General features: G+C 27.8%; 1 protein-coding gene across 1 annotated transcript; it reads right to left on the bottom strand.

The window, feature by feature from the left end:
• Nucleotides 1-4,813: 4,813 nt before the first annotated feature.
• On the bottom strand, nt 4,814-11,785 carry LOC111032469 (the record flags this gene model as incomplete). Its single annotated transcript, XM_022312818.1, has 2 exons — nt 4,814-6,121; nt 11,728-11,785. Coding segments are annotated over 2 exons (300 nt in total), but the record flags the coding sequence as incomplete, so codon positions are not given.
• Nucleotides 11,786-12,277: the final 492 nt, after the last annotated feature.

Genomic DNA, 12,277 nt, shown 5'->3' on the forward strand with positions numbered 1-12,277 from the left:
CAAGCACCTGAATTTATCAAGGTCAGGAAACAGGAATGTCGTGTTCTTCGCTTTGGTAGTTTTATTTGGTGGGTTAAATATAAATCACATTGGGCAGCAATTTATTATAAAGTCCAACACACTAAAACGTGTTTTTGCACGCTATTACAAATACTACTAATGAGACAAAAAATCCATTTCTCTCTCCTTTAAAATCGGGGGTACTCATGAATTTCTTTTTGATGAAAGATATCTCAAAACATTGAAAATAAATCGAATATATATAGGTAATACAAGATTAAATCGAATTAATAGTTTTCAACTGAAAATCAACACCAATAGACGAAATAAAAACACAAAAATAGATTTAATTTGATCTCGATATTATTCAAATTTCAATTAGGTAGACTAAACAATATTGTTCCATTAGAAAACAATAATACCTATTGATAATTACTTTTATAATATGTAACTATGCGAGTCTAGTTATTTTTTTCAGTAGTTACTAGTTGTTGTATGTAATGGAAAAAAACAAACCCCTATGGCCTAAACATTATAAACCTATAGGAAATAAGGGCTTCCTATAGGTCTCAAATTTCAAACAATGGATTTATCATTGCAAAATAAAAGAACAATTATATAGGGGTACTATGTATTGAATTTTATTATGCTTCTAGCAACCACCCAGAAGCCTGTCTATCCATATTATTTTTCCCAATAACAATGAATATTATTATGTAGGCAGTATTGTTGGTGTAGCCAAAACTTTAAATGGGGGAGGTGGCATGGTCAATATACAACACTGAATAGTAAACAAATTACTATTCATATTTATTTTAGAATTTTTTAGATTCTGAGCAGAGCGATGTATTGATTTTACAATGATGTGTGATTTTATTTATTTTATTTGTGTTCATCAGTTTTGGGCAGTAAAAGTGCTTCGATATCCTTAACAACAACTTTTCTGGTAGGAAAATGAATCTAGTTGGTGCGTTCGGGAGGTCAACATTTAAAATTCGCAATAGTTTTCAAAACCAACCGGAAAAACAAACAAAAAATTAAGGTAACACGGAATTTTTTACGCAAAACCATTTTCCGAAAAAATCGATTTTGTTTTTAGTGTAACTAATAAAAATGACTGTAGATATTACATAAAATTTTCACTGAATATCTGTGTTAGCTTTTTCTATATACCATACAATTTTCAAAATATTTTGACTTTGTTGAACTATTTATAGGCATATGCAATTTTCGATTATTTGTTTTTGTTAAACTAAAGTCAATAAAAAAAATGTTTGCTGTCAAAAACTTGTAAGTGTAATATAAGGTCCCTCGTAAAGTGTTGTTAATGGAAATTAAAAAAAAATTGAGAGTACCTAAATGCATAATAATTTTATATGAGTATTTAAACTTAGTATTTCGACAAATTTCGTAAAAATCACGAAAATTAGCATATTATATTTAGTAAGAAAATCATAAAAATTTTTCTTTTTATATCTGAACTTAAAAATGTAATACAAGATCTTTCATTAGTTTGTCTACCTTTATCAAAAAAAAATTTCTTCCGGTAAGTCAAATTAAAATTTTATGAGCGTTTGAAGTTGAAATTTTTGCATTGGATGTTCACTCAATTTGTCTTGTAGCGATTTTCTTATATTTTGTATTAATTCAAATATTTCAAAAACAAATTATATTATTTTTTATAGTCATATTATTATACATGTAGGATCAGTGGCGACCCAGTATTTTTCAATGTGGGGAGGGGGGTGGGCTAAACAAACTTAATTATAATTTGATATCAGTTACCTTTTACTAAGTCGTTATTACTATATTCCGTAACCATAATAACCTCTACAAATAATTTATAATACGCAAAAGGTTTCATTAAAACTGTTTTCAGAAGTATCATGACCTCTGCTTGTCTTTTGTTAAATAATATGCATACCATAACACGGCCAATAGAGAAGACTGAAGCTCCCTTAGACCCTCCCTGGGTACGCCACAGTGTAGGATACTTGGATAATTCCATAACTATGCATATAAATCACATAATTTTACACACTATTAAAAACACTTTAACCTAAAAAAAGGTTTATTCTTTAGTGGAAGTAATATGATTCTAATCGTCATTAATTATTTTCCAGGGTTTTAGACACTTTAGTGTTTTCAACTATATGAACAATTTAAATTGACATTTTGGTAATCGGTAAAAAAGACCAAGGAAAAAAAGAACACGGAAAAAAAGAACAAGTAAAAAAGAACACGGAAAAAAAGAACAAAGGAAAAAAAGAACACGGAAAAAAGAACAATTTTAAAAAAATTTAAACAGTGTCCCACTAATCAATATTCTTTAAAAAAAAAATTTTAATATAATGCATAGACACTTTTGCTATATTTTTGGTATTATTTATTATTATTATTATTATTATTTATTATAAAAAAATACGAAACATAAATTTTTGATTTAGAACTTTCATCGAACTCGGAGACACCTCGAGCATAAATCTCGACTGGATTTGTACAGGATGTCATAGCCATTAATTTCATTTTTGATACTGCTTTCATAACAATTTCCATTTCAAATGTATTTAAAAAATTGAAGTATAAAAATTTAATGAAAACACTTGAACACTTCAATGACTGTCAATAGACTAAAATATGTTCACTCAAATTATAGCTCTAAAGTATGAAAAGGTCACCTATAATAGTCAACTATAAGGGCACTAGGATTACTTAGGGCATTTCCAGTAATAAAAATGTATCTTACTCTATATTATTATACTAAGCTTTATTGCATTTATGTTTCGTATTTTTTTATTATAAATAATACCAAAAATATAGCATAAGTGTCTGTGCATTATATTAAAATTTTTGTTTTAAAAAATATTGATTAGTGGGACACTGTTTAAAATTTCTAAAAGTTGTTCTTTTTTTCCTTTGTTCTTTTTTACTTGTTCTTTTTTTCCGTGTTCTTTTTTTCCTTGGTCTTTTTTTCCTAGATTCGACATTTTCGTTCGAAAAAGCGTTTGCAATCGTAGCAACAAAATTTAATAGGTATTATAATTTTATATCATTTTAGACCTATATTTTATATTTGGCCAAACCCACCAAAATTACTGTGAAAAATTCATGCAGTTTACATTTAATGGAGACAGGGTAAATTTACTGGCATTATTTAATTTGTCATTGGCAACGTATACAGCTATTGTGAAATAAAAACAAGTAACAGTTTATTTTCTATATAATGCTATAAGAAAATCACATTTAATTAAAATACTTTCATTGAGGATAAATTGGGTGTTTCTGAACTTGAATCACTACATTTTAATTCTTCCAAAGTAATTACTTTTTTTTTATATTTTAATCGTATACTAGCTCATATAGCCTAAGCAACCTTAATAATTAAAATATAAATTATATACTGCGGGTTACAAACTAACAAGTTAGTAATAATAGATGGTAACTAATAAATTTAATAAATATTACGGGTACTAGGTACCTTATGAGTTATGGCTTATCAAAGTATTTTAATTGCACGTCGTTTTATAATTTAGTATAAACATCGACATTTATTAATTTAGTAAATGAAATGTTGGTATTTTAGAATGTTTACAACTATTTTTCAAGTTTACACATACCAAGTAAAATTATTTTATTTATTGGAAACTGTAAAGTGACATGAATATAAATTCCTAGAATGAACAGAGAGATTTAACTCAAGTCTCTACAAATACACTATTTTTGGCCAGTTTCATAGGACCCGCTACATCAATAGCTATCCAAAAACATTTTAATTTGTAAAATTTTAACAAAAGGGAAATATAGAGAACGTTATACGACCTATAACGAACTTTTTTAGAATGTTACATTATTATAAATAAAAAATATTTTAGGAACAATACATTTATAAATTGAAAAAACTCCAATTTTACACCAATTTAGGTTCATAGATTAATAAATCTATAGAGACCAGACAAAAGGTATAGTCAAAACTTATAGGTATTAAAAGATTGGTATGCTATAGTGGCTGTGGGTGAGTTGCGGCCCGACTTGCCGTTTCCGGTGTTGGAGACCGGTGAATTCCGGCCCGATAATATTTTAGGTATAGAGCGGCCCGAGTAATTATCATTATCTATGTACCTTACCTATAATATATGTTTATACCTATTACCAAGGCTGGTCAAGCTAACGATTTTTTTTAACTCGATAAGTTTAATTATTTTAAAATAATAAAGTTAAGTTGAGTTAAAAGTTACTCATATGTTTTCGTTAACTCGTTAAGATAAACGTTAATTTAAAAGAAATAATTTTTAAGTTTTTGTCAAAACAATAGTCAAATTTGTATTTATATAACACAACATTTTTTTATTTATATATGAATACTTCTAATTTTTCGACATTATTATGATTATTGTATTATACCAATACTTTTATTTTTTATTACTTATTTTTTTTTAAGACAAATATTAATATAAGTACGACAATTTATACTAGAAAATACGTAATATTGTGATGTTTATATACTACACATGGACATAAAGTATATAATATATATATGTAATATATACATTATTGTATGGCCACGATTCGTACGTACCTATCATAAACCTGGGCCACAACTCGTACGCTATTTAGGGATTAGGCCGCAACTCACCAACACCGGCTATAGTATCTTTTGTTTTAATAAGAAACTAAAACAACACATTTTTTTATAATTCATTTCGGTTTGTAATATTATTTAAATACTTTTAACGTTTAATTACTTGTATTATAAAATTGAATATTAAAGACGTCATATTCAAACTACCTATAATAAACATAACATCTTCGTTACTATTTACTATAATTCACACAATATTAAATTATTAAAATATATAGGTTAGGTTGGATTTTAATTTATTCAACATTCACAACGACAATCACTCACACTTTGGTGAGTTAATTATTAATATACTTTATTATGCAAGATTATTGAGTATTGACATTGTAATTGTAAAAATGCCGGTGTAGAGGTTTTGACTAAATAGTGTATTGTAATATCGTATACAGATTACAGATCCAGGAATAATAATAATAATAATAATAATATAATGCAATGTCAACATGTTCATATTTGTATATGTGTTTGTATAATATACATAAGTGTATAATTTATACATACGATATAAGCAATGTTCGAGTATCGATAACTTTGTAAACATCAAATATAAACACGGTGTTTGTAACTGATAAAAACATGTACAGAAATACGTTAGAATAATAATATTCTAAGACGATATTTATGTGTCTGGTTTGGTTAGTAAAATGTGCACAGAGTGGAAACAAGGACATGCAAGATGAAGCGGACGTAAAAAAGACGTGTTGGTCTGCATATTGTGCCGTCTGGATGGAATGATTATACATACCTATATTATAGATGTATAAATGTGAGTGTATATATATTACACATACCTACGTATAAAAAAATAAACCATTAAAAAATAAATTGCATTTTGGATAACTAATCCTCTGTATTCACCTACGTCTATTTTAAATCAAACTTCACAATAATACAATATAAATACTAGTTAATCATAAATAATAGTCGAGCATATTTTTAACTTAAAAACTAAGAATCATTTTACGGTTGTTTTTGGTTGGACACATAAATATATCTATATGCATGCACAGAGTACGCTAAACACTGACGCTCATATTATTATGTACAATTCAATGCAGTTTTAAGGTGCGTTATTACAAGGAAACCAGATAGGTACATTCAGCAATATACTGCAGAATGTTAAATCGAATAGAACGTTGTAAACCAAATTTCGTATAAAAGTATTTCTGAAACAATTTTTTTGACAAGAATATTCAACCGAATGAATGAATTAAAATAAAAACAACCTATATATGAGTACCTAATGTATTAGTTGTGAAGATCCAATAAGAGAATGCAGCGTATATGTTTTGTCTTTGGATGAACGCACCTGAACTGGTGTGGAACAAAACCATCCACAAGATACAACAACCGACCTGGAATGCTGAATCTTCCCCAACCCGAACCTGCTGCTGCTACTACTACTGTTGTAGATGCTGCTAGTAGGTTTGTTTATTATATATATTATTCCTTCAAAACCTGCATTGTTTGAAGAAGTATTTTCTATGGATAGAATATCAATAATAGGTACCTATTAATAAAAGTGAATAAATGCAAATACGAATTCTTCCGAGTGCATTTTACATTTATTAACGAATAACGATTGTTTAACTGTAATAGTACCTAATAGAAATTAATATTTTCGAAATCTCATTCGCGGCGGATACGGTGCACAACGCTATATTTCTTGACCTTTGTATACATTTCACCTTTGGTATGACGTCCTCTTAAGACGTATCTGTATTTTGTAGAAAATATAAAAATTCATCGCATGCTGTAGTAGTAAATAATTAGGTAAGGTTTAATTAAAAATAAATAATATAAAAAATGCATACAGTTATACTTATGTTCTACAGGGATTGTTAAATTAAATTAAGTGCAAAATGGCTTAAGATAATTATTAATTGTTTAGCGATGTGTTATCATTTCAATACATTTAATAAATTTAAAAAATACCAGCAAATAAATTAGTTGGTAATCATTGAAAAGTCCAACAAATACTAATTACTATGGTATCCGAGGATCTAAGTAATAATACACAATAAGCAGTTGCTGTAATGAAAAAATAGGAACGAGTAGAGCACAAAAAAATTCCGCTTTAATTGTTTAAAAAAAACATACAATCGGTATACTTAAAAGGAAACCAGTCCCTCTTTTGATAATATAGCTAACGAAAATGTTTTTCTTTTCTTCGTGTATATCCATGCGAATTTTCTGATGCTTGTTATACAAATTCGATGCCTCTATAAAATATTCCCGAACCGGTTATATTATCGTACAGTATACTTATAGACGAATATAATGTTTTTTTGTATATAAGCCCAACCGGCAAATTATACACTTTGAATACGGTAAAAAGGAGCAGTGGAAATCTGATCCTATAAGCAAGAAACAACGATCAATCAAATCTGATGGGTTACAATTACAGGCAGAAGGTGATTTATTTTTGATGTATTATAGATTATTACACACACATTAAGGTGTTTCTTAACGTTTCGGTAAAGTACTAAGTACCTACCTACTGACGTAAGTGACTAATATAAGGATATCATGTACATCCCGTCTTAGATAACCAAGTACCAAACTCGTTACGATTGATATCACTCAGCACTGTTTCACTACTTGGTGTTTTTTGATTTAAGAATGATTTTTTTCACCCATTGATGAAACACCAAACGAGTTTTTGGTTTACAAATATATTTTAATCGAAACAAGAACGGGTCGGGCCCAAGAATTTTTTTTAATTATGTTGAGTTTTCATTTATCCACATGTTTACAGAGATTTCGAAATACATGACGAGCACTTTTCAACAAAGATAGAATTAAATATTGTGCACATCTAGTTACATTACAGTTTTATAAATAACAATTCTATGGACCCGAACAAGTCAGTCGTTAATAGGATCTAACAAACACGGCGTAGCGGTGTTGAAAAAAAAACATAATAACTTATCGTTTATGCTGGTTATTTTTCTTCTAACAACAAACCCTTTGATAATCTCGAATTGAATAGGTTTCATTTCTTTGGAACTCAAACAAAGAACATATCGTTATTCGTTACGGAGAAAAATTCGGTTGAACAGTATGTATAATGTTGCTGTACGGACAAGGGCGGGAATAAAGTGATTAGCCGATAACATAATAAGTGTAACATTTTGCACCGAAATGTGATTATACGGTGTTATTAAAGGCAGTAGGCGTATAACCTAAGGGCCTGCACGGCTGTACCTACCTTGTGAGAAACAAGTATAACATCTGACAAACCAGACACAATCACCATGTAATTTACACATAAGGGTACAAAACAACTATAGGCTCGTTGAGTATAACACTATTGTGTGCCATTTTATATTTTTCAAATACATTACACAGTTTAGTGGGTCAAAAGCAAAATATTGTTGAAATGTCGGAATTCATGGGGCTTAAAATGCATGAAACACAATAACGATTTGTAGGTACATTTTTTTTTATTCTTTGTTACGTGAAAATAATTTCGGATCAACAATGAGCGCTACTGGAATGTTTCGGCCTTCTGTGCCGCTTACCTGTCATCTAACATGTCCTTTTAACTACACAAATATTATCTCAATACAGATTTATTTTCGTATTACTCTTTCCGTTTAATACCAATGTAGTTCGTGATGATACAAAGAACAATAAAATAGTGGGTTCACTATGCATTATGTCTGAGCTACACGCACATAAATCTGTTCGCCCACATAAAACGGACGGTGTTACCTACGTTTGCGTCCGTAGTATTTCAATTTTAACTACATAAAACAACGTTTAAAATGTTTAAATAATAAAAGGAATATTTTTAAAAGTTATAATTGTATATAATGCTAGAATAATATAAAAACCCAATAGTATAATAAAATAAAATATAATGTACCAAGTAATACATAGGTACTGTTTGTTTGTTTTACATGCATATTATAGTCACGCATTATCATTTTTAATTTTTGTAGGTACCACACAACATTATGTAAAATATAATTAAATATAAAAATACCATTATACAGTATAAACCAATTAAAGAAATTTATTTTCCTTTAGTAAAAACATAGAAATGAATTATGAAATATAAGCACTAAACTATAAAATGTGTCAATTTTTTTCCTTTCAAATTTTCTGAACACGTAAGACGTATACAGGATGAACAAGCGAAGATATGATGGGAGATATAAGAGACAGGTATGTGAATCATGATTAAACACAGCTGTCCGATGTTTTAATGCGTATTGTGGCTGCTAGGCACACAACAATGGACCCAATATTTTAATAATATAACACAATAGCCGTTCCCACACAACATATAAGGATGGAAAAACACATTTTTTGATAGCATGAATCACTTTGTAATTTAAAAAAAAAATCACTGATTATATAGCATAGGAATACTTAATACCTCGAGGTACATAATTAACATGAACATAAAATCGGTTTTGTAACTATAACAACGCTATTAAAGGCGTATGTTTAAAGCTACACGAATAATTCAATAATATGCAATACAAATCGTTAACAGTATAAACTATCAAAGTAACAGGATCTAATAATATTGTATTAACTATAAATGTATAAAAATCAAACTTAAATTATCTACACAAGATAATGTTTATTATTCCCAAAAATAATAAAATCTATAATAATGATTATTAATTACATTTGATTAGTACCCTAATTATAGCGTCTTCTCTATTTACGTATACCACTCAAAATTAACGAATTAAATATTGTAATATTATAATAAACACACAACGATCTAAGGATTCCTACCTACTATACATTAATGTCCATTTTATGTCTATATAAAATATATTTCTATTTCTATACGAAAGTCATAAATTATTGTAGAAACAAATTGTAATAGGTAATATTTCTGTAATGCACATAGTGTTAACCACAACATATTTGAAAATTATTATTATGTTTGGAGTTTTGATTTTTGAGTAGGTATAATTTCAAACATTTCCCTAAAAAATATTATGGGTACTTAATTAATATTTAAAAATGTATAAAAAAATACTTGTGGGCATTAAAATAAAAATGGTATATAAACAGGATACATAGTCTGGGTAGTGGGTGTTGGATACTCACCACAGTCAACTCACAAGGATCACATCAGTGTAGTAGGTATTGTATGAATATGAAAAATCAATGTATAAATATATTCGAAAACAGAAAAACTTTTTTCAATAGGATTGTTCTACTCAGAAATAAATAACAATAAACATTTTTTTTACAAACAAGTATGCTGTTCACATAATTTTCTCACCAATTTGGAAAATTTGAAGAATTTATTGTGTTAAGTGGATATTTTGTGTTTAATTACCAACAGTAAAAAAAAATTTGAACCCGTTTTTAATTGAATAAACACAAACCAAGTTTTGAAAAAAATCACATTATAATATAAAAATAAAACCCGAGAAACACTTGTCCTACTCAGAGTCCAACTAGGTATAGTACAAGCTAAAAACTCGACCAAACTTGACTCTCATAATTAGTAAATACTAATGAGATTTTTAAATTATAATCATAAATAATAAATATAATTATTTACATGACTTTAAGGAAAAATAATGATGAATTAGATAAGAGAATGATTTATAAAATGTGTAATATTTGAAAGTAATGTTAAGAATGTTATCTGCCGATGACAGGAAATCAAATGTTATATTGCATTTACTAAAAATTTTATAAGCCAATTTTGTACTAACATAATAACAAATATATTGAATTATTTTGAACACCTCTTCATAATAATAATTTTAGCTATGACTTAAAAATAAAGGTATTATATTAATTATATCATTAATGGTGGCATCGATGGACCTACATGGACCGCTAAGCAGTTAAGAAGAAGAAGAAGAAGATATCATTACTTATAATCAACATACAACTTCCCACGCTAAAAAGCAAATGAGATTTCTTTTATAGGTAATTGAAATTTGGTTTTTTTTCATCTATTAATAAAATATGTATCGCATAATAATATGATAGAGTCTTTAAATAAACATCATCACATACATTTGGAAAATATATACAAAAATGCACAACACACATCTTTGGATTTGAGTTGTAAGTAGGTATGTACCTATTATGAATTTATAAATATTAAACAAATTTCTGCACCATCAGTTTTTGAATAATATGCAGCTTACAAAGAAATATATAAATTACTTATATTCTGATCTTTGATCATAAAAATATTTAAGCTAGCTTAAATTTTAAATCATGTCAAATTCCTGGGATTTTTAATTTTATAAACCAATGCTTGAAAGAAACTCGTTCCATTTTGTTCAAATTTCAGGAACTCAATGGGAACAAAGGTAATTCCTTTTTTTGTGCAATGGAACATAATATTTGAAATTTGTTCATTTTTGAGAGAGATATGAAAGGTTTATTTGCTCTTTCTTTTTTTTAATATATGGTTAAATATAGGTACCTAAGGAATTTAAATAATTTTATGGAAAAAATTTTTATATTTTTTTTAGAAATTTAGCAATAATGATGTCAATATTGTTATAAGCTATTTAATTAAAACTATGTACGACAATCAATGATAATATTGACAATGTTTATAAAATGTCAAGTCAGTCATGGTGGTTATAGGTCATATCGGTATTAACTTGTACGAAATAAACAAATTTAACATTTTGAAAACAAAACTACTATATAATTAAACAATTTAATACTACATATTATATTACTACAATTTTAAAATTTTTGAGGAACAAAAACTTTACTTTATTTAGTAACGAGAACTGGAATTGATTTAGTTCCTTGTTAACAAGATGAATGTGGACGCGAACTAATTCCTTTTTTTAGAGGAACTTACCAAGCACTGTAGAAAACAGTTTTAATAATGACAATAGTTCAAACTAGATAGGTTTTAAATACAAAGCTACTACCAATTGAAATAATTTAATATCTATATAAACAAAATGTAACTAGGAAGATAATATGCAAAACAACTATAGTTGTAAGTTGAACTGATGCAATGGAACTATGTATTACATTACACCTATCCTAATTAAAAAATTTAAAATGACTAACAAAATAATAAACATAATTTATTGAATTAAATAGGATAGGTAAGTACTCACCAAAATTAAAGTCTAGAATACTTCTGACATAGATACCTATTGATGTTGTTCTGCAATATATTAATATTCAATAAAAAGGCTTTTTATACATCACAGCAACGAAAAATATTAAAAATGTTCGATTTAACTACTTAAAAATCACGCAAGTATATAATAATTTTAATTAAATACTGTTTTATACAGCAGCGGAAGACACCAGCATTGAACGCACTAACATGTAACAACCAGCTCGGAGAACCTAGCCACCACGTACGAAAACAAGTGAACTGATTCACCTGCTGAAAAATTGAAACGCCGACAAACAAAACAGGTTCAGGTATCTGACGCATGCGCGTTGAGGTTAAAAACAAGGATTGTTGACAGTGTTGTCAGTGTTAGTACATCATAATTATTGTATGATTACAACATTGTTTTTTGATAATTAAATACAAGAAACCTATCTATATAGTATATAATATACTACATTACTAAATATAAACTCAAAAGTAAATTATTTTTTACGCATACTCAGTTTTAGACAGAATTGATATTGTTTTTTTGGTGTAACTCA

Source organism: Myzus persicae, unplaced genomic scaffold (assembly GCF_001856785.1).
Source record: "Myzus persicae strain clone G006 unplaced genomic scaffold, MPER_G0061.0, whole genome shotgun sequence".
Lineage (NCBI taxonomy): Eukaryota > Metazoa > Arthropoda > Insecta > Hemiptera > Aphididae > Myzus > Myzus persicae.